Source organism: Heteronotia binoei, chromosome 9 (genome assembly GCF_032191835.1).
Source record: "Heteronotia binoei isolate CCM8104 ecotype False Entrance Well chromosome 9, APGP_CSIRO_Hbin_v1, whole genome shotgun sequence".
NCBI lineage: Eukaryota > Metazoa > Chordata > Lepidosauria > Squamata > Gekkonidae > Heteronotia > Heteronotia binoei.
This window is the reverse complement of record NC_083231.1, coordinates 96,319,670-96,340,913: the sequence shown is the minus strand read 5'-3', so window position 1 is coordinate 96,340,913 and position 21,244 is coordinate 96,319,670. Positions and strand designations below refer to the sequence as shown.

General features: G+C 42.4%; 1 protein-coding gene across 3 annotated transcripts in view; it reads left to right on the top strand.

Annotated features, from left to right (window-relative positions):
* PDLIM5 (PDZ and LIM domain 5) overlaps positions 1–21,244 on the top strand; it is a 192,150-nt gene that overhangs the window by 96,193 nt on the left and 74,713 nt on the right. For 2 of the 3 annotated variants that reach the window (XM_060247048.1, XM_060247049.1), the window contains exons 4-5: positions 3,369–3,411; positions 5,202–5,638. In XM_060247048.1, coding sequence (XP_060103031.1) covers positions 3,369–3,411; positions 5,202–5,638 — 480 coding nt within the window. Of the gene's footprint in view, positions 1–3,368; positions 3,412–5,201; positions 5,639–14,286; positions 14,302–20,041; positions 20,060–21,244 lie in introns of all 3 variants that reach the window. The other variant, XM_060247047.1, reaches the window with a different exon arrangement.

Here is a 21,244-nt window from a genome sequence, read left to right as displayed (position 1 = left end):
TGTAGTCCACTTTCCCTTTCCTGCTGCTTCCTTGATGCAGTCAGCTTAGCAGCTCTTCTGTCCCTAAGCACCTGGCCACTTCGTTTCATTTCTCCATCTTCTCCTTTCTTTGGGTCTTGAATTCTGTGAAATGAGGATTGAGTCCATCAGCAAGAAATATAGAATTAATTGTGTAGTATCTACAATATAGAGCAGTTAAGTAGATAAGACTACAGAGCACTTATGTCCAAACTTGGTGTAGAGAGAAAGAACACTAAAATGTTGATTGCAGTCCATTTATTAGAAGATTATATGAAATGAAGATACTTTATTTCTTATGTGAATTGTTCATTTTTTTGTCTGGATAGTCGGTTCAAGAATTATGATGGACTTTTTTTAGTATGAATGTATTCATTTATTGCAAGATACTCACAAATAATTAACCCTTAGGATTTATTTATTGTATTGACTACACATACCAATTTATAGTATCTTTGATAAATAGGTGAATGAAGGAGCGAAAATTGCAAGTATGTGGATTTTTAGTTATACTTTTAGAGTAGCATGTTGACATGGTTCTATAGGTCTCTGATTATACTTTTCTTACCCCTTTGTATATATTTTGCCCAAAATACCTAAGCGTCATTGTGCAATGTCCTTGATATGATAACGTTACTTCTGTGTAATGTCATCACATCAGGGATGTCACACTGAGTTGTGGCTGTTATGGGTGGGGCTTCTCCATGCCAATAAGCTGGCCAGTGGTGGGGCAGGAGCTTATGAAATCAGGAGATTCCCCATTCTCACCTTGGGGGCTGGCAACCCTAACAACAGCTCCCCTTGCCACTTTCATTATTGTAACAGGTGTCAGGGCAATGATTAGGTGGGAAGGGTCCATGTAAGTAGCCCCTCTCACTTATTTATCTATTTCAGTTCTTATCAAAACAGTATTGAATGCTGTTGTGGGGAAATAGTTCTTACAGCAGTGGCAGTAAATGTGATTGGGGTCTGTGGGTTGATTATTCATTTGAATCTGTACTAGCATACATATACATATGGTATAGTTCCAAAGGTCTGTTTTATGTAGCACAATGACCATGTTTTCCCCCTTCGCTTTTCACAACCACAGCAATTTTCCCTTTGCTATTTTGAAGGCCACACTTTGTTTTTATAAGTGTTTATGTGTAATTTTACTCAATAGTCTGAGTTTCACTAATAGTAGTTAGAACATTTCAAGAGTCTCCGGGCAAATAGCTGTTTCCTAACCGTAAAATGTATTCAGAGAAAAATGTAACAAGTATTTGTAAGAGGCTGAGTCTGTTAAAAAAAAAATTAACAAAAGGATAGTGAAGCTTTTTAATTTTGGTGCTGATTACATTGTTCATTATTTTGGCACAGTTTAGTGTTGTAGCTGCAGAACCACAAAAATCTTGCTTGCTTGCTTTTCCACATTATAAATAGGAAGAAAAGTTGTAAGAAGCCGAGCAAACATGTGGGTATAATTTGTTTCATACAGTCCTCTTTGTAATTTACTAATTTATAATTGTGAGGGGGAGAAGGAACACACATTTTTATAAATAGCTTCCCTGACATTTTCCTCATATAAATAGCTTCCACTTAAATCACTCTTGGGAGATGATCCAGTTATCTATTAGCATAGCGCTTGAGTACAGGGGGGTTTCCAGTATCAATGGTTGTTGGAATGCCTCTGTACAGGATTCTATGATGGGGCGGGGAGAACTTGGGGTCTAGACCCTATCATTATTTAAGTGGGGGAGGACTTGGACCAAGAACAGGAAAACCAGGGGTTCATCGTTGATCATCGTTGAGAGCCAGTTTGGTGTAGTGGTTAAGTGTGGAGACTCTTGTCTGGGATAACTGGGTTTGATTCCCCACTTCTCCACTTGCACCTGCTAGAATAGCCTTGGGTCAGCCCCAGCTCTGGCAGAGGTTGTCCTTGAAAGGGCAGCTGCTGTGAGAGCCCTCTCCAGCCCCACCCACCTCACAGTATGTCTGTTGTGGGGAGGAAGATAAAGGAGATTGTGAGCCGCTCTGAGATTCGGAGTGTTGGGTGGGATATAAATCCAATATCATCATCTTCTTCTTCTTCTTCTGGGCAGTCCCATATGGGGACTGCACACACACAGACCTGCTGATACAACTTTTAGCCTCCTGGTGATGCTGTGCATAGGAGCCGAAAGCTTGTCCCTGTCCGCAGCCACATGCTCCCACGCAGCAGCGCCGCTCACCCTCGGTTCCTTTTCTGCCATCAACAAAATAGGTTTGAATAAGGAAGTTAAGTGCCCATTTATATGTAAGGGACCTAGAACTGCATGCATCTGACTGATTTGGGGCTTTATACAGGGGTATTGAACTCATTTGTTATAAGGGCCAGATCTGACATAAGTGAGACCTTGTTGGACCAGGCCATGTTGAGTTGGACTGAACCATGCCAGGCCGGGCCATATGTGTACCTATTTAAGATTAGGTAGCAAAGATAGAAATTATATAAAGAACACAGACGAACACAAATATATATATTTAAAAACTTTACCACTCACTGGTTTTAAAGATGCTTTCTTTGTATTTCTCTCATGGGATCCTGGGCAAAGGAAGCACTGGCACTTCCTTCCCCAGGGGACTTGGCGGGGGAGGAGCCTCAGTCAATAAAAGGAAGATCCAAGTGGGCAGCCATGTTGGTCTGAAGCAGTAGAACAAAGCAGTAGACAAGTGCACCTTTAAGACCAACTAAGTTTTGTTCAGAATGTAAGCTTACATTAGAACGTACAAAAGCTTACATTCTGAATAAAACTTAGTTGGTCTTAAAGGTGCCACTTGTCTACTGCTGTGTTCCAATAAAAGGAAGAGAGGCTTGGCTCAGTAGCTCTGCTGTGCAATTATATATAACAAATGTCTAGATTTTAACTATATAAATTATGAAATGTTAACTTTTTATGCTTAATTTTATATTTTATGTTAGTTTTAATATGTTGTAAGCTGCCCTGAGCCACCTAGTGGGAAGGGCGGGATATAAATTACAAATAAATAAATAAATAAATTGAGAGAGCCTGGCAAAGCAAGCTATTCCTCACTCCTTCCTTTCTAAGGGGGTAGCCTCAACCAATGGAGGAAACAGAGGTTTTGCTCTGTAGCTCCTGTGCAATTGAGCAAGCCTTGCAAAGCAAGCTGTTATGCAGAAGGAAGCATGATATAGGGAGAAGGAAGCAGAAGACAGCCAATTGCTCGGGAGCCTAATAGGAGCCCTCCAGGGGGCCTGATTCGGACCCTGAACTGCATGTTCAACACCCCTGAACTACATTATAATGTACAGAGGTATTTCAAGTTAGGGAGCACAGTAGTGAATTCACCTATTCTTTTTTTTCTTTCAGAGCACCCGCAGCACCAAAACCTGATCCTATTCCTGTGCAACTTGTAAGTTTCTTCTTTAAATTCAAAGGAATGTATTTGTGGCTAATTAATGTTTTTATGTACCTTGAATTCTTCTCCTGACATGTGTTGCTATTCAAAGAGCTCTTCCAGTGCAACCTACTATTTTCCTCCCTAAATTTAGCATATCCAGATGTTTGTCTTGATCTAGGAAATCCTACTTGGCTTGATTTCCACATGCCTGAATCTGTCTCCTTTCTTATGTCCTGATTGATGCATCATGCTATCCCCTAGCATTACAGGACAATGTAAGAAACCAAGATTAGGTAACGATGTAACAGGAGAACATCTATGAAATAGTTGCTGCAATCAAGCTGTGTCCTATCTATTTCCTCTTTATCTAGCTTCCAAAATCCAGTTATTCCATGCAGACATTTCCACTGGTGCTCAGGGAAAGAAAATAATAATTTTGGGATAGGCCACAGAACTTTCTGTGTGTCCCTGTTACGGGAAGCTTAGTTCAAACAAGAGGGCATCTTTGAAGTCATGGCTGGACATAAGGGAGGCTGCAGTCTCCAAGGTATGTGGGACCTTAGATGTGAAGCCAGAGTTCAAATTATGTACTGTTTAAAATACTCATATCCCACTTCTGTCCCAAACAATGCGACTCAAAGCAGCTTACATCAATGAAAAACAAAAACTCAATATGCAGAAATTTGTGGACCACAGATATGACTCAGGAACATCTGCAGAGGCAGAGAGCATAACATCTTCAGGTGGATATGCTACCCAAATGTGTCTGACCCCAGCAGTTGGGACATATTGATGCACGTTTTGCTTGGCATCAAATTTCAATAAACTGTCTTAAAGCTAAATCTTATGACCTCTTAACAAAGAGAGTGAGAAAAACCAAGAAAGAATTATGGAAGCTTCATGTTTCTGTTTCAGATTTATGGGGTTTTTTTAAAATTGATTTTTCATTTTTAAGTGCAAAACAGAGCTGACCACTAGGAATGACCACCATTCAGGCATGTTTTGTATTATAAATGAACACTGAGTCCTAAAAACCTAATTTAGGCATGTCCAGTAGAACTTTTTACTGCTTCCCTTTTGAACAGCAAAACCCCATATTGGCATATTACAAGCTGTTTTTGAAATTCACCTAACAAAAAAAAGTGAGGAAACTAGTTCCAAAAGCAAAAACAACAGTTGATGCCAGTTGTTTGGATCCAGACCAGAATTTAAGTAAAAGCCAGTTTGGTTTAGTGGTTAAGAGTGTCAGACTTTTATCTGGAGAACTGGGTTTGTTTCTCCATTTCTTCCCATGCAGCCAGCTGGGTGACCTTGAGTCAGTCACAGTTCTCTCAGAGCTGTTCTCTTAAGAGCAGTTCTCTCAGAGCTCTATCAGCATCTACCTCACAGGGGAGAGGAAGGAAAGGAGGTTGTAAGCTGCTCTGAGACTCTTGAGTGAAGAGCGGGGTATAAGTCCAACTCTTATTATTATTATTAAGGGCATTTGTCCCTTTATTAATTCTATCTGGCCTTAGCGCTTGGTGAGTCTCTTATTTCCCTCCTCACCCTCAAACCTTACTGAACAAGTGTGAAACACAATGTAAGGATTCCCAGCATATGCATGTCCAAGTATTTCTCCTCAGAAATGCATGCAGTTTCTGCAATATGGTACTGCTGCTGCTGCTTTATGGGTCAAGCTATGTTCCTGTAGCCCATCACTGTCATCCAGCTTAACAGATGGCAGTGTTGCTTTGATATTTTGCATGCTGTTTTCATGTGTGGCATTTTTTTGGTGTATTTTTGTGTGTTTTTATTTCACATAGGTAGAGCCTACGGAACTAGTTAAACCTGTGCCCATTGCATCTGCAGTTGCACCCAGAGTTTTATCCACAGCCAATACAGCCTTCAATAAGGCCCCAAGGCCATTCGGGGCTGTGTCATCATCCAAGGTCACTTCCATCCCATCACCAACATCCGCCTTCACTCCAGCCCATGCGAGTTTTTCATCACGTGCTTCCCCTCCACCGGCTACTTTCACGTCTCCCCCTTTCTCTGCCTCGGGACTGCACGCTAATGCCAAATCTAATGCTGACCAGCGTTCACCTGTGCTGAGCGCTGATAAACCTGCAGTTAATGTCCCATGGCAGCCCACATACAATGCATCCTTGAACACCTCTGCCAACGAAAATGCCCAGGAGGTGGCAGAGGGGCAGCGAAGAGGATTCAAGGAGAACCAGGTTGACAGTGCACAGCAAAATGGGTAGGTGGCTTCAGGGCACGCCGCTGCTGCTTCTTCTTGCTGTGAGGGTTATTGTGTTTTTATTGATCAGTCTTGTTAGTTTGAGAATGAAATACCCAGTTTCACTGTATTGCTGAAACCTGCAGAAACCATTTGGGCATATCTGCATAATAGAATTGTTGGCTTTCTGTCAGGTTCTCCCCCCAAGAATCTGGAGGAAAATAGTTTGGAGACATTGCTGAGAATTTTTTGAGACAGCTTTATGATCACTCACAAAGCTACCATTCCCAGGACTGTTTTAGAGAAGAATGACTATTAAAGCGGTTTATGTTTAGTGCAGTTATGCCCTTTTTTGGACAAGTTATGTTCAGTGTTATGTGTAATTGTTGAAGTAGGGGGGAAATCCCATGATCATTTGTTATGAACTTCATAGAGAGACTTATTCGTTCATTGTCTGAAGACCCAAGCTATTACATGTGTTTGTACTATGGTGTGAGTGGTGTAAATTTTGAAGAAAAGAATCGGGTACCCCACAATGGAAAATGTTTTCTTAAAGATTCCTCTAGAATTGTGAAAGATTGCTTAGCCTGTAATAGGATACTGAAATAGGAAATAATCTTGACTGTGCGTAGTTTACATACTGAGAGGGTTTTAACATCTCATGCTGAGGAAAGGAGAGACGAGATGGAGAGCTTGTTCTGTAAAATCATAATTAAACTAGCTTATACTTCATTTAAACTATGTTCATTGAAGGGAACTCCATTGTACTTGGATTAGGGTTTGAATTCCCACTCTTCCATGGAAGTTTGCTGGGTGACCAGGGGCCAGTCATACACTCTCAGCCTAACCTACCTCATAGGATTGTTGTGAGGATAAAATAGAGGAGAGAAGAACAGTGTAAGCTGCTTTGAGTCCCCCAATGGGGAGAAAAGTGGGATATAAATAAAGTAAATAAATATACATCAAGTTTTATATATGTGTGTATGTATGTATAGTCAGATGTAGGGGTGGAATTCTAGCAGGAGTTTCTTTGCATATTAGGTCACACACCCCTGATGTAGCCAATCCTCCAAGAGCTTACAAGGGTCTTTTTTGTAAGCTCTTGGAAGATTGGCTATGTCAGGGGTGTGTAGCCTAATACGCAAAGGAGCTCCTGCTAGAATTCCACCGCTGGTCAAATGTATATGTTTAAAATAATTTTGTCAGTTCAAATTCATCAGATGTACTTTAATAGAAGTCCTCAAGTGTCTTTGCAGGATCGTGGCTTTAGAATAAACATATACCCTGTAATCATCAAAGGTTTTAGTGAAATATGGAAAAGAAGGGAAATAGCCAAGGACATGTTCTGTGCAAGACAGGGTAAGGCGCTAAGAAGCATTCAATTATGGTAATCATTACCAGAGAGAACCACAGGCAGAAAACTAAGGTCACAGTCCTGGGATCAGTCCAGTGAAACTGAGGAAGGAGAAAATAGACAGGGGGAATGGGGATTGCAAAGCGCCAGGCAGTAGGGCAGTTGCAGATTGACTGGCCAGGCAAAGATCTGAGCCACTTATGGATATTTTGTTGCCAAAGGGTTTACTAATCAGGGAAAGGAAGATACCCACTGGAACTAGCAGGGAGACTTACCTGTAAGAGAGAACAAAAATCCCACCAGCTGGCCCTGCAGACATAAATGCAATTGAGAAGTTGCATATCCACATCAAAATTGCAGCTGATAATATTCTAGCCGGTTTGGTGTAGTGGTTAAGTGTGCGGACTCTTATCTGGGAGAGCCGGGTTTGATTCCCCACTCCTCCACTTGCACCTGCTGGAATGGCCTTGGGTCAGCCATAGCTCTGGCAGAGGTTGTCCTTGAAAGGGCAGCTGCTGTGAGAGCCCTCTCCAGCCCCACCCACCTCACAGGGTGTCTGTTGTGGGGGAGGAAGGTAAAGGAGATTGTGAGCCGCTCTGAGACTCTTCGGAGTGGAGGGCGGGATATAAATCCAATATCATCATCATCATCATCATCATCATCATCATCATCATCATCATCTTCTTCTTCTTCTTCTTCTTCTTCGTAAAAAATCAATATGCTGAATAAAGTTCTTTTGTTTTATATAGCAGATGGGTTATAAGATTGAGTTGGCTTAAGTATTGTTAGAGTGAGCAGTTTTAATATAAAGACATCTTACGTTCAAGCTAGGCAATTTGACTTTGTCAAAAATCTTAAAATCTGCACACTTGAGGGTATATACACCATGTGCTTTCACTGGGTAATTTTCAGCAGGATATGGAGGGATTGTTTACTGTGTTTGGTTTTTCTGAATTAGGAGTCTTCTTACTCAAAATCTACTGCATGTAAATAATATGAGGCTCACCTAGACATAAATGAATAGACTAAGTACTAACATAAAGTTTTTTACAGGTAAACAGGGATAGAAAATGGATATATCTAGAATAAAATATAAAACACAATTTGTGCGTATTTACCCAAATCAAATCAAGCTAACGAAACTCACTAGAATTATAACCCTGAGTTAATTTATAATTGGGAATTTATAATTGGCCTTAGCATGTAGGAAAAACTTGCTTTCTGACAACAAATTTACTTTTAATAGATTTTCTACAATGCAGCTCTTGGTGCACAGATGGCCTAGCAATTGCTACTGTTCTCAGGAACAGACGATAGTCAGCAGTGCACTAAAATGGGATGAAGTGGTTCCTGACAACTTGAAGCAAATAGATGGACTTATAAATAAACCTTTCGCAACCCTTTGTGGCCTTCCAGGAAAGCTGGCTTTTGCAGTTGTAAAGCCACAGATTTACTATAAAGCTCTAGTCATTTAAATTCAAAAAGAACACAATTTATAGCAACTAAAATTAATTTTCATTGCCCAGACTGAGATGATCCTCTCCCCTTCCAAGCCTTAATTTCCTTGTTCAAACCACAATATCTTTTCTGCCAATCAAATATAGCTGCAGATTCTGACTTTACATTATAGGGTGCAGAGGCTGGATATAGGAGCATTCCTGAACCATCTAATGGCTTTGTTCCTGTGGGGTGGGGGTGTGGATCAGTGGTAGAACATCTGCTTGACATGCAGAAGGTGCCAGATTAAATTCTTGGCATCTCCAGTTAAAAAAAGAGGAAAGAATCAAGTAATAGGTTTATTCCAGTGTGAACAGACAGTACTAATTCTGGTGGACCCATGGTTTTATTCAGTACAAGGCAGTTTCCTGTGTTAATGTTTGAACTCAGATTTCTAAATTTTATTTTCCTGCTTTATTTATAGTCTTATCTTTCTTTCTGAGGCTCAAGGCAGAATAAAAAATTTAGCAAAACGATAGGGACAATGTAATAAACTTTATGATAGGATTACAAATTAGAAAACAATTCAATAGGAGCAGTGTAAAGGCATAACATGAGAGAGGCAAGAACTGGTTTTCTGAAAACAATGCAATAACATCAAGAAATGCTTACAATACAGTACCGTGAACTACAGTCCTCTTTCCCTTTGTTGCAGCATCTTCCCTTTACATTTCCAATTTTATTACAAGTCTCATTCTCTTTATAAAAATGCCCTCCTGAACAATTCCACTTGACACATTCTGTGAAATGACAGAGGTATGGGACTCTTTTTGACCTCCTCAGACAGGCCATTCCACACCATGGGATCCATAACCAAAACCCAAGGAATGACCTGGCACACTTTTAGCTCCTATGCTATACTAAGTTCCAAGTCCATGTTATAAATATTGCGACAAGATTAAATAACTCTTAAGATACTAAACTGGGATGATCAAACTATTTTTCCTCTTTGTTCCACTTTTAGATTTCTTTAGATGCAGTGCTATATTGCAAAAATTGGTGAGTTAGGTTATGTGTAGCAGAAGAATTCCAGAAATACTGGTGCAGTTTGGATATTCAGATCACTGTAATTTTATGGTTTGTCAAACCCATCCGGAAACCTTGTGTCTATTTGAATATATTCAATGATGTTATCTGGCAGAATAAAAAGGACTGTAGACTTGTTAGGCTTAGCTGTACTGAAAATATTATGGTTTCAAATGATGCTCAAGCAATTATTAGTGTGACAAGAATTTGCTTAGACATGAGGATATAGTGCTGATTAAACAGCAAGGCACAGCACACTGCCCTTTTTACAAATATATTTAGACCTCAGTAACACAATCTGTTTACTGATGCGAAGGAACACATCTCATCTATACATACAGTGTACTTTGAGATTATGCAGAAGCAATCAATAGTGCTTGCTTTTGTCCCCCAAGAGCTTAGTACTGGCATAACTGCTTGAAGAAACTGGAAACTAATCCCAGGGAAATGTGTGCACTCAAGCCTGGCCTACAGATGCAATAGGGTTAGAATGAGGTGATGAGGAAGTAGCAGAATAGGCAGCACTAGGGATGGGCATGAACCAAAATACAGACCAAAATATGTGACAGCCTGTGTGTGTGTGTGTCATGGACAGTTTGTATAGTCTGTGCGATCGCATTTTTCAGTGGACTGCCCATGGACTACAGTTTTTTCCAGGCGGTCTGTGGGAACAGTCTGTGGGCCAGACAACCCGGTGCTGAGGCATTAATTGCAGACTACTGGTGATGATGTAGTTTGACAGACTCCTTCACCTTTTGCACATTGGACCCTAATGTCTTTCCTCCCTCCCCAAATACCAATCTGCATGCAACTTGGAGGGCAGGTGGGGGAGGGCATCCCAGTGAGGTATGCTGCGACTTTCATGCCTCTAGCTTTTTTGGGGGGGTGTTGTTGTTTGATAGATTCCTTCCCCTTTTGCACATTGGACCCTAGGATATATCCCCTCCCCCAATGCCAATTTCTGCTCAACTTAGACAGCAAATAGAGGGGCATCCTGGGGAGGTCTGCTGTGACTTTCATGCCTCGAGCTTTTGGGGGCAGATTTACATGGAGAGCATTAGCAGTGGAGCTTTCTGCACCTGCCTTTTGAAAAGTCACTAAAGAATTCTGTCTTATTATTCCACTGTAGGTGTAGACCAGGCCAAGTTCTGAAAATGTAAAATGAGAGAAAGCAGTACCACCTTTGTATACATAAACCAACTTCCTTTTATTCATTATATTTAAACATGATGTTCCTAACTCAGAGCTTAAAAACATATATGCATTTCAGGCCAAAATATGCAAAGAGATCCTTGTAGTTGAGTATCAATTTAGGTGTATTGTTTGCTAAGTATTCAGATTGCTTCACATACACCACTGAAATATAACTTAAAATAGCTGTATCAATTAGGCACATATGCCACTGAAATACAATAGCTGCATTGATTAACTTACAATAACTGTATCGATTTATTTATTCTATAATTTATAATTTATATCCCGCCCTTCCCACAAAGTGGCTCTTCCCACCATATGGCTTGTCTAAAATCACATATCAATTCAATATTACGTTTGTGAACGTTTTATTTGACATTTTAAAGTTTGAAGTCTTCCTAACACTAAAGCTTGGCCTACAGTCTTCCCTTGGAGGACTGCTTCCCTTTGACTGGAGGAAGGCTTGTTCCTTGGAGAATGTTTGGATACACCTCAATGAGATTTAAATGCTCCAGAGGTACAGTGGGTTTATAAGTAAGTTAGGTGTGCTCAGCTGTGTTCATTAGTAGGACTTCGAGTTCATTTCTGCCCCCCCCCAATCCATTTTGGTTATAGTTATCCACGTTTTTCTGCATTGGTGCAAGTGGTGAGTGTAAGCTTCAGCTATCTCTAGTCTGGAGCTCAGCCAGAGATTCCATCCCCTCCCACACAACACGAACTTGCCTTACAATGAAGAAACATGACACACACACACAGGATCAGTTCATACATAATGTTCCCAATGCTACATAGCATGGAGGATCAGGAATGTGCTCTGTGCTCGCAAGCATGCTCGTCCTTTTTCTACCCTCTCTCGCTGAAGTTTTTGTTTCTAGGCTTAGCTATAGCTTGCACAAGCTTTAGTTTGGCTGCTTTTACGTATTAGGAGTGTGTCCAGCACAAATCTGAAAAAATATCCGAAAAAACCTTGTCAATGTTTTTTGGGTATTATTTAAGCCAAGTATAAATCAGAGATCTGTATTTGGCTACCAATATAACTGAGCCCCCAAAAGCTGATTTTTCGGCTTTTATTTGGATGTATCAGCTATACTGCGAGCCAGCCCCAACCGATGTGGTGCAGAGCTGACAGCTCCGTACCACCTCAGCTAGGACTGGCTGGTTCCTCTTGCAGCTCGGTTTAATTCAAGGTGTGAGAGGAGCCAGCCCAGGATCTGGCAAAGCAGCTGGAGCTGACTATAATGGTCCCAATAGGGTATAATGGAGCTGGGGGAAAATTCAGGTTTGGGGTGGGATGGGGGAAGTATGTGAGTCTAAGGCATGGGCACAAAGAGGTAAACCATGTCTTACCCTCAGAGGGGTAGAGAGAGCATCAGGAAATAGCCAGGAGAAATGCTAGTCTCGACTGACCATATCCAAGCCTTGTAACGTGGGCTTAAAGTGGCTGCTTGTTTGCTTTTTAAGTGGCTGTGTTCAGGATTGAGGGTTTTTAAAATGGTTTTATCTGCTTGTGCATGCAAGTCGTTTTACATAGAACGGAACTCTAAGACTCTTCTGACTCAGCTTCTGTGTGAAAATTTTCTTATAAGGTTCCAGTGTATTTCAAATTAAAAGCCGAAATGGTGCTTGGATTTCGATGATCCTCTGTCACATTGTGGTAGACCAGTAAAAGTCCTTCACAACAAACACATTAAATACTCTTTTCCTTTGCAGGAAACGACAGTGACAAAGTTAGTATCAATGGCTTTTGAGTGGAGTTAAGCTTTTATGCTTTTGAATAATTGCATGTATGACTCTTTGCACATTTTTAATTTCGCAAGACTTCTCTGGCTTTTTAAAAAGCATAATCTGAAGTGTTTGCAGTTTCACTGGTATGGTGTGTGTTGCATCATATTAAGTATAGTAGTATTCCTGTTATTTCATATCTGAGTGGTTTTTATGAGCAGCAAATGGAAAAGGTAACAGGAGTGATATGCAGTACTATTGTGTTAACATCTAATGAGAACAATTTAGACTTTTTAAAAAAGTCTAATGGTTGTAACTGTGGAAACGGTTTTCATTAGGAGATGAGTGTTACTAAATATGTCACAATTGTAGACAGGTTTCTATTTATGTAAAAGTAATTATAAATTAATTTCGGCATGGGAACACTCCCCCCCCCTCCTTCCTGCAACCCCTTGTTCATGTTGTAGCTACTTTGAGTGAACTAAACACATTAGTAAATAAAACTATTTTTGAAACAGGCAATAGTGCTGTAACTTTAAGTTTGCCTGTGGCACCATCTTGCTACCGGACTGGGTAATGCTGGAAATATCCTTCAAAAAGAAATTATTCTGTATTTACAAAGCCAAAGATATGTTCTTTCTTAGCTAAGGATTTTTCTGTGTGTTTTTCCTGTCAGTTCTGGCCTCATACCACTTTGGGTTTTCCCCTAATTTCCACATACTTTTTTGTGCCCTTAATTTTTGATTTAGGGTGGTTTTGTTCTTGGTTATTCCCCGTTTTTTCCCCTAGTTCTTTCAAAATCCTCCTGCTGTGAGCTTTTTCGGGAAACTAATTTTGAATCAGCTTTTTTCCTTGTATGTAATGTTTCTGTCAGCTTTCTTTTTCCCACCAACTACCAGCCCACTTTACAATGAATGACCTGTCATCATCATCAAAAGCACTGCCTCTCTTCACCCTGACAATGAAGATGGGTGGTTTCAGGTTTTTGTTTAAAAAAAAAATAGTGCTAAAATATCACTACAGCAATATAGTCTTATAATGATAGTTTAAGCAGGTTCTCTGAATTCTCATTTTTTTATTTTTTTTGAAAGGAAGTCTCTAGTCCTAGCTTCTTGGAGATCTGCCTTTTCCCTTATATCTTTGTGAGGGAAGAGGCTAGAGACTTTTTTCTCTAATGAAAGCTCCAAATTCAGAGGACCTGCTTAAACTACTGTTACTACACCACTAATATCAATATTTTAGGGTCTTTAAAAATAGGGGGGTTGTGATGACACTGATGATGACAGCCCCCTGGAAAATCCTCATTATTGATGACATGCAGAAGAATGAACAGAGAGGGCTGATATGTGAATGAACCTTTGCCCAAACTGATTCCAGTGCTTTTAGGTCAACTCCCAAGGAAATCAGAGCAAGTTGAATGTACAGAGAAGGTCTCAGACCTGATTTGTTGAGGTGGGAATCAGCTGGTAGACTAAACTGTACCATTGCAAGTAGAGGATTGTGGAACATCTTTGTGTAAACAAGGCTGTGTTCAAACAGAAAACCAGCTCAGAAAGGAAAGAGATAGAAGCATTCTCCATGCTTTGATGTGAAGGATCATTCAGAGATGGAATTCATTTCCTGTAAGCCAAAGTTGGTGCATTTCATTATATTCTTCATTACACCCTCTCTCATTTTCTGGCATGCATAAACCAACCCTAATATGTTGTTTTCATAATTTAATAAGACTGCTATTAAAAATGTTTTTGACATCTTTCTATACAACTTTAACTTCCCAATTTTCTATTAACTTTATCTTGTTGCTTCATTTCATACTTGTACTTCATACTGGAATCTGCCTCCATTGTCTGTGTTTTTGTTGTCCTTTCATCTCCAGTAACCCTGATGAAGTGTAAGTACTTCACCAATATAGCTTGTCTTTTAATATTTAAGTAACCATTGCCTCACAAAAATAATACCATATCCTCCATAATAACACTTTTGTTTGAGAATTGCATTGTGCATTAAATTTATGTTGAACTGGGTGCTCCTGGAAGACTGTTTTCTCATATCCCAGGTGAACAAGAATTATGGTTCCTAGCTGGTATCTTACACTGGATATGTTTTATTGAATTTAGTTGGTAAATATATTTGAGAACATACTCTGGGTTACAAAACACAGATTTTAAATTTCATTCAATTTCAGAATGTATAGGCATTCAAGACAATTTGAGATTGTAAGAAAAGAATCACTGGGTTCCAGAAGAGAAGCCATTAAAACACATAAGACAATAAAAAGAGCCTTGCTGTATTAGACAAGAGGCCAGGCCTCAGATTCAACAGGAGCTCACAGTAGTGCAGCTCCTGAACCTTTCTAAGGGTTCCTTGTCGTTGAGTACAGCTGCATAACAATAACTGGATTAGGAAAGCGGGCAGCCAGCCAACCACCAGGGGCTTTGCCACACCCTCAGCAGCTCTCATTAACCCCTGGAGAAGCCCACGCTATCCTTTCTCCACTTTTTATGTAGTTTGGGTGGTGGGTGGCTTGCTGGCCTTTTGACTGGGGGGGGGGGCAGCCCAGGACAGCCCCAGGCAAGCAAGGCCTGCTTGGGCTGGCTGGATCTCTAGCCAGCCCAATCAGACCTTGTTTGCCCAGGGCTCTCCTTTCTTGCATTGGGTTGCTTTTGGCAGGGTGGGGGCGATGGCATATGCTAATGAGCTCCACCACCTGTTTTTCTACAAAACAACCCCTCAAGTGGCCAATGTAGTCTGGCATTCTGTTTCACAAAATGACCACTGGTTGCCCCGGGGGGGCTAACAAGCAGGGCATAGAGCACAAGGTCTGCCCCTGATGCTGCTTCCTGGCATTGATATTTAGTGGTTTGCTCCCTCTAAATATAATTCCCTTTGCTCATCGTGGCTAGTAGCCATTGATGGACCTATCATTAATTAGCCACCTCTGCATACACATAACCCTGCAATGGCATGCAAATGGAGGAAACTGATGGCATAAAGGGTCACTTCTCAGGAAAAGAAATAATAATAATAATAATAATAATAATAATAATAATAATAATAATAATAATAATAATAATAATAATAATAATAATAAATTTATATCCTGCCCTCCCCGCCAAAGCAGGCTCAGGGCGGCTCACAACATAAAAGCTTCAACAATTAAAACAATGCATATTATAAATCATACATACATATTATAAATCATACATTATAAATCAAATATTATAAATCATACATTACAACCATCTAAGTTGATTTGGTGCTAAAATCTTGATGTTACACATCTTACACTTTTTCTGCGGCGATGATATTCCTTCTACAGTAAATTCCTTCTTAAGTAATGGCCAGCTGAAAAAGAGTGGTCTTGCAGGCCCTGCGGAACTGGGCAAGGCTCCACAAGACCCGCACCTCCTCTGGCAATTGGTTCCACCAGTGGGGGGCTACAATCAAGAAGGCCCTTTTTCTGGTGACTTTCAACTTGGCCTTCCTCGGCCTGGGGATTACCAATAGATTTTGAGAACCAGATCGCAGTACCCTCTGGGGAATATATGGGGAGAGACGGTTCCTAAGGTAAGCAGGTCCTCGGCCATATAGGGCTTTAAAAGTGATAACCAGCACCTTGTAATGAATCCGGTACACTATTGGCAACCAGTGCAGTTCCCAGAGCCCCAGCTGTATGTGCTCCCATCTAGGGAGTCCCAATAACAGCCTGGCCACTGTGTTCTGCACTAGCTGTAGTTTCCAGGTTCGGCACAGGGCAGCCCCATGTAGATGGCATTACAGTAGTCCAGCCTCGAGGTGACTGTTGTGTGGATCACTGTTGCCAAGGTCACTGCACTCCAGGAAGGGGACCAACTGCCTCGCCCGCCTAAGATGAAAAAAAGCGGATTTAGCAGTGGCTGCTATCTGGGCCTCCATTGACAGGGTAGGCTCCAGTAGCACCCCCAAGCTCTTGACCTTGTGCGCTGTTTTCAACAACGTACCATCAAATGTTGGTAGGGGAATTTCTCTGCCCAGACTGCCGCGACTCAGGCAAAAGACCTTTGTTTTTACTGGATTCAACTTCAACCTACTCAGCCTGAGCCATCCTGCCACAGCTTGCAACGCCAGGTCCAGATTTTCTGGGACACAGGCTGGCCGTCCATCAGTAGATAGAGTTGGGTGTCATCAGCATACTGGTGGCAACCCAACCCATACCTCCAGGCAATCTGGGCAAGAGGGTGCATGTAGATGTTGAATAATATCTGGGAGAGCACCACCCCCTGTGGCACCCCACAATTAAGTGGCTGCCTCCAGAACAGCTCACCCCCAATCACCACCCTTTGTCCCTGATCATCAAGGAAAGAGGAAAGCCACTGCAAGGCCAATTCCTGTGTCGGCTAGACGGTGGGTCAGTAACTGATGGTCGACCATATCGAATGAAGCCGACAGGTCTAACAGCATCAGCACTGCCGAGCTGCTTTGATCCAGATGCCGTTGGAGGTCATTCACCAGGGTGACCAGCACTGTCTCCGTCCCATGACCTGGATGAAAACCAGACTGGTGGGGATCTAAAATGGAAGCGTCATCCAGAAAACTCTGTAACTGTAACGCTACTGCCTTCTCAATAATTTTACCCAAAAAGGGTAAATTCAAGACCGGCTGATAATGTTCCAATTAGGCTGGATCTGATGTAGCTTTTTTCAGGAGTGGGCAGATCACAGCCTCTTTAAGAGGCGTTGGAAAAAGACCCTCCGAGAGGGATCTATTTATGATGTCCCGTATAGAACATCTAAGCTCCCTCTGTCAAGCTTTAATTAGTCAGGAGGGGCATGGGTCCAGATCACAAGTTGTTGGGTGTACAGTGGAGAGGATTCTGTCAACTTCCTCCAGGCTGAGCATGTCGAAGCACTCCAGAACTGGTCCAGAAGACAGGCACGGGGCCTCGAGTTCGCATACTGTTTCCAATGTGGCGGGAAGGTCGTGGCGGAGCGACGAGATCTTATCTGCAAAAAATTTCGCTCTCCAATTCCCTAGCATGTGACCTGCCTTGCGGCAGTCTTGTAAGATTCTGAATTGTCCTAAATAATTGTGCCGGGCGCGAATTTGCAGACACAATTTTTGCCGCAAATTAAGTCTTCTTTGTGGCTTTGGCTGCCATCTCATAGGACCTCATAAACTCTCTATAAGATGTTCTGGTCACTTCATCTTGAGCACGCCGCCATTGCCTCTCTAACCGTCTGAGCCCTCTTTTCAGCTGCCGCAGTTCCAGAGTATACCACAGAGCTAGCTTAACACGAGGGCGCCGAGGTGCGATCTCATCGATGGCTCTGGCGAGCCGGCCTTGCCAAGACTCCACCAGGTCATTGAGAGAATCGCCAGGGGGCCAGGGATCCCGCAGGGCCATTTGGAACCACTCCGGATCCATCAGACTCCACGAGCGAGCCAAAATAAGCTTGCCACCTAAACGGGCTTGGGGTGGGACATCCACACAAGCCTTATGGGCAAAGTGGTCTGACCATGGCATCGCTTCAGCAGTAATATCATCCACCAAAACCCCAGCCGCAAAGATCAAATCTAACATGTGCCCCACCTGGTGAGTGGGCAAAGTAACAAATTGGGAGAGCCTCGGTGTCACCATGGATGACACTAGGTCCATTGCCTGACTGGAGGCCGCATCATCAGCATGGACATTGAAGTCACCCAGGATCACAAGCCTTGGGTCCTCCAATGCCCAGCCTGCTACGGCCTCCATCAGGGATGGTAAGGCGCCGGCTGATGCGTTAGGCGGACAGTACACCAGCCGTATCGCCAACCCCTTCCCAACATCCCACGCCAGACCGGCACATTCAATACCATTGATCTCTGGGGCCGGGAGGGCCCAAAAGGATTAAGCCTCTTGTATGAATAGGGCCACCCCTCCCCCCCGCCCACTGGTCCGTGATTGGTGAAAGACTGAGTATCCCAGGGGAGCCATTTGGGAGAGAGCAGCAGTCTTTCCGTCTCGCACCCAGGTCTCAGTCACGCAAGCCAGGTCCATGTCCTGCTCGAGCAAAAACTCTCAGAGGACTGTGGTCTTATTGTTTATGGACCTGGCGTTGCATAACACAAATGACGGAGGCGAGTAATTCAGCCTGACCCCACTACTTGTCACTGTCGAGATGGGACAAATACTGGAAAGAGGCCAAGCACCACCATGTCTCAGCCTCCTTCCCTTTTATCGATGTCGGTTCCCACCGTCATACCTTCCCCTCCCCAGGAGTACTGGAATCCCCAGGCCGGTCATCCCCCACTGGTTTCCGCCTCAGACCAGATGTAGAAAGGCTCAGCCTCAGACCAGATGTAGAAGCACAGCTCCCCACCCTGCAGTTGGAACCAACCTCCACCCCCCCACCCCTAATCCTATACTTCCAGTAAAAACTACTAATTAATGTCAGTATAATTACACACTAATCAATTAATAAGCCAATTCCATATGCAGGAAAAGTATCCTCATAGACCAAAACTAAAGATCCCCCCCGCCCTGTGCTAACAATAAACCAATTGATCAATAGAAAAAAATTTTGGGCAATCCTAATCAATTAATCAAATTAATTCATGAGAAATGAAGTCCTGCTACACTGTTTGGCTCTTCCATTGAATTTATCTGGAATGAGGTCAAGGTGGACAGTATTTGATGAACAAGGCACTAAATATTTCCTTGCTAAAAAATGTTCTCATGCTCATTAAAATATTAACTTACTCATAGTGTCCCTTGAAATTCTTGATATAGAAAGACAGAGTAAAAATAGAAACATTTAAACAAGTGGTACTCATTGGCCGTTTTCCCACTCACGTTTTACTGGCGCCACGACCATCCTGACGCCGGCGAATCTGCCTGGATTTCGCATCAGAAGCTCCGGCGCTCCCAGAAGCGCCGGCTACTTCCGTCGCTAAGCCAGCGCAAACGGAAATCGCAAAGATGCAGGAAAACGTTTGCGCTGGCTTAGCGACGGAAAGCGCCGGCGCTTCTGGGAGCGCCGGCGCTTCTGTTGCGAAATCCAGGCAGATTCGCCGGCGTCAGGATGGTCGTGGCGCCAGTAAAACGTGAGTGGGAAAACGGCCATTCAGAGGCTCAGCAGCCACATGTGGTTCTTTGATAGGACACCTGCCGCTCTTTGGGACATCATTCCCCAGTGTGGCACCACCCTGTTGTTCCAAGAAAGTGGGAAGGCCATTGCTTGGTAAGGCTTGTTGCTGTGACATATTGTTGTCATCTTAAAGCATCCTCCACCTGAGGGACTAGAGTATGGGTAAGCTGCAGGCTCCATGGTAGAGACAGAGGGAAAAGGCCCAGAAAATTATGTGGGTACAGCCAGGGTTACAGCTATATGTTTTAATAGTTTTATCTTAATGCATCTGTGTGTTCAGTAGGATAGTGCACATGGCATATAGTAGTCATGCAGCTTTTTTGATTTTTGCTAACTGTGAGGCTCTCCATAAGCCATGAACTATGTACCACTGGTTTAAGCAAACATCATATGTATAGTACTTAATACAGATGTGTTGACGTGCAAGTGGTCTCTGCTCCTCATTCTGACTTGTTTTCTCTTTCTTTCCTTCTGCTTATTCTGGACTCTCTCTTCTGCTTCCTTAACCTTTAAAATATGTAAAAGGAAAAACCCACCTAAGCGGTAATTGCTACAATTGTATCTTTCTTTGTCTATGAAGTTCTATAAAGTGGCTTTGGTATGGGGAACTCATACACTATGTCAGGGGTGTCAAATGTGTGGCCTGGGAACCGAACTGGACCCCTAGATGGCTCCTATCAGATCCCTGAGCAACTGGCTGTTGTCTGCTTTCTTCTCTCTCTCTCTCTTGCTTCCTTTGCATCATACCTAGCTATGGCAAGTTTGCTCATTCGCAAAGGAGCTACAGTGCAAAGTGTCTGTTTTCTCCATTGGCTGAGGCTCCTCCCTTGGGGAGGAAGGGGAGAGGAATAGCTTGCTTTGCCAGGCTCTCTCAATCACACAGCAGAGCTACTGAGCCAAGCCTCTCTTCCTTGGCTGAGGCTCCTCCCCCTCCTTGTCCCCTGGGGAAGGGAGGAAAGAGCCAGAGCTCTCTGGATCCCATGGGAGAGATACAAATAAAGCACCTTTAAGACCAATGAGTGCTAATGTTAATCATGTTTTATTTTGTGTGTTTTTTTTAAATTGTTAATTGTGTATGTCTGTGTCTTTTATAAAGTTTATCTCTGCTACCTGGCATCACATTTTATGACACACATGGCCCAGCCCAAAAAGGTCACATTTATGAGTTTGACACCCATGCCCTAGGTTAGCTCTTAATTTGTAAAGAATCTTTATTTGCCTGTAGAAGAAGAGAAGGTATCCACGTCTTCATGTGTTTGCAGAAATTATTGGTAAAGAGAAATAGGGAAGGAAGTCTAGAGATTATGCAGGGCTGGTGGAAGTCAGGAGTGTATATAGATGAGAATCTTCTTATTCTTAAATGCAAGCATAACAAGGAGCTCAGCAAGTACTAGAGGTGCTCTGAATGATCAGTTTTGTATCTGGAAGAAGGAACATTACTTATTACTATTCAAGGTCAGTACCAGGTGTCTTTACACGTCACTTGGATTGAGAGGCTAAAATCAGGACATGGTGCCAAAACAGAAGTGCACTGGGAATTCATTATTTAGAGTTCCCAGTGATTTTAAAGTAATTCTTAGGTACACAGAGGCCTGATTTGGATTACGAGTGCAGAGCACCAGAAAAGCAGTTCCTTCCCACTATTTTCCAACCAAAAATGCCTTTGGGGAGCTATTTTTTGCCCCACTGAATGAGACATACCTTTGTCATTGCTCTGGACACATGTCC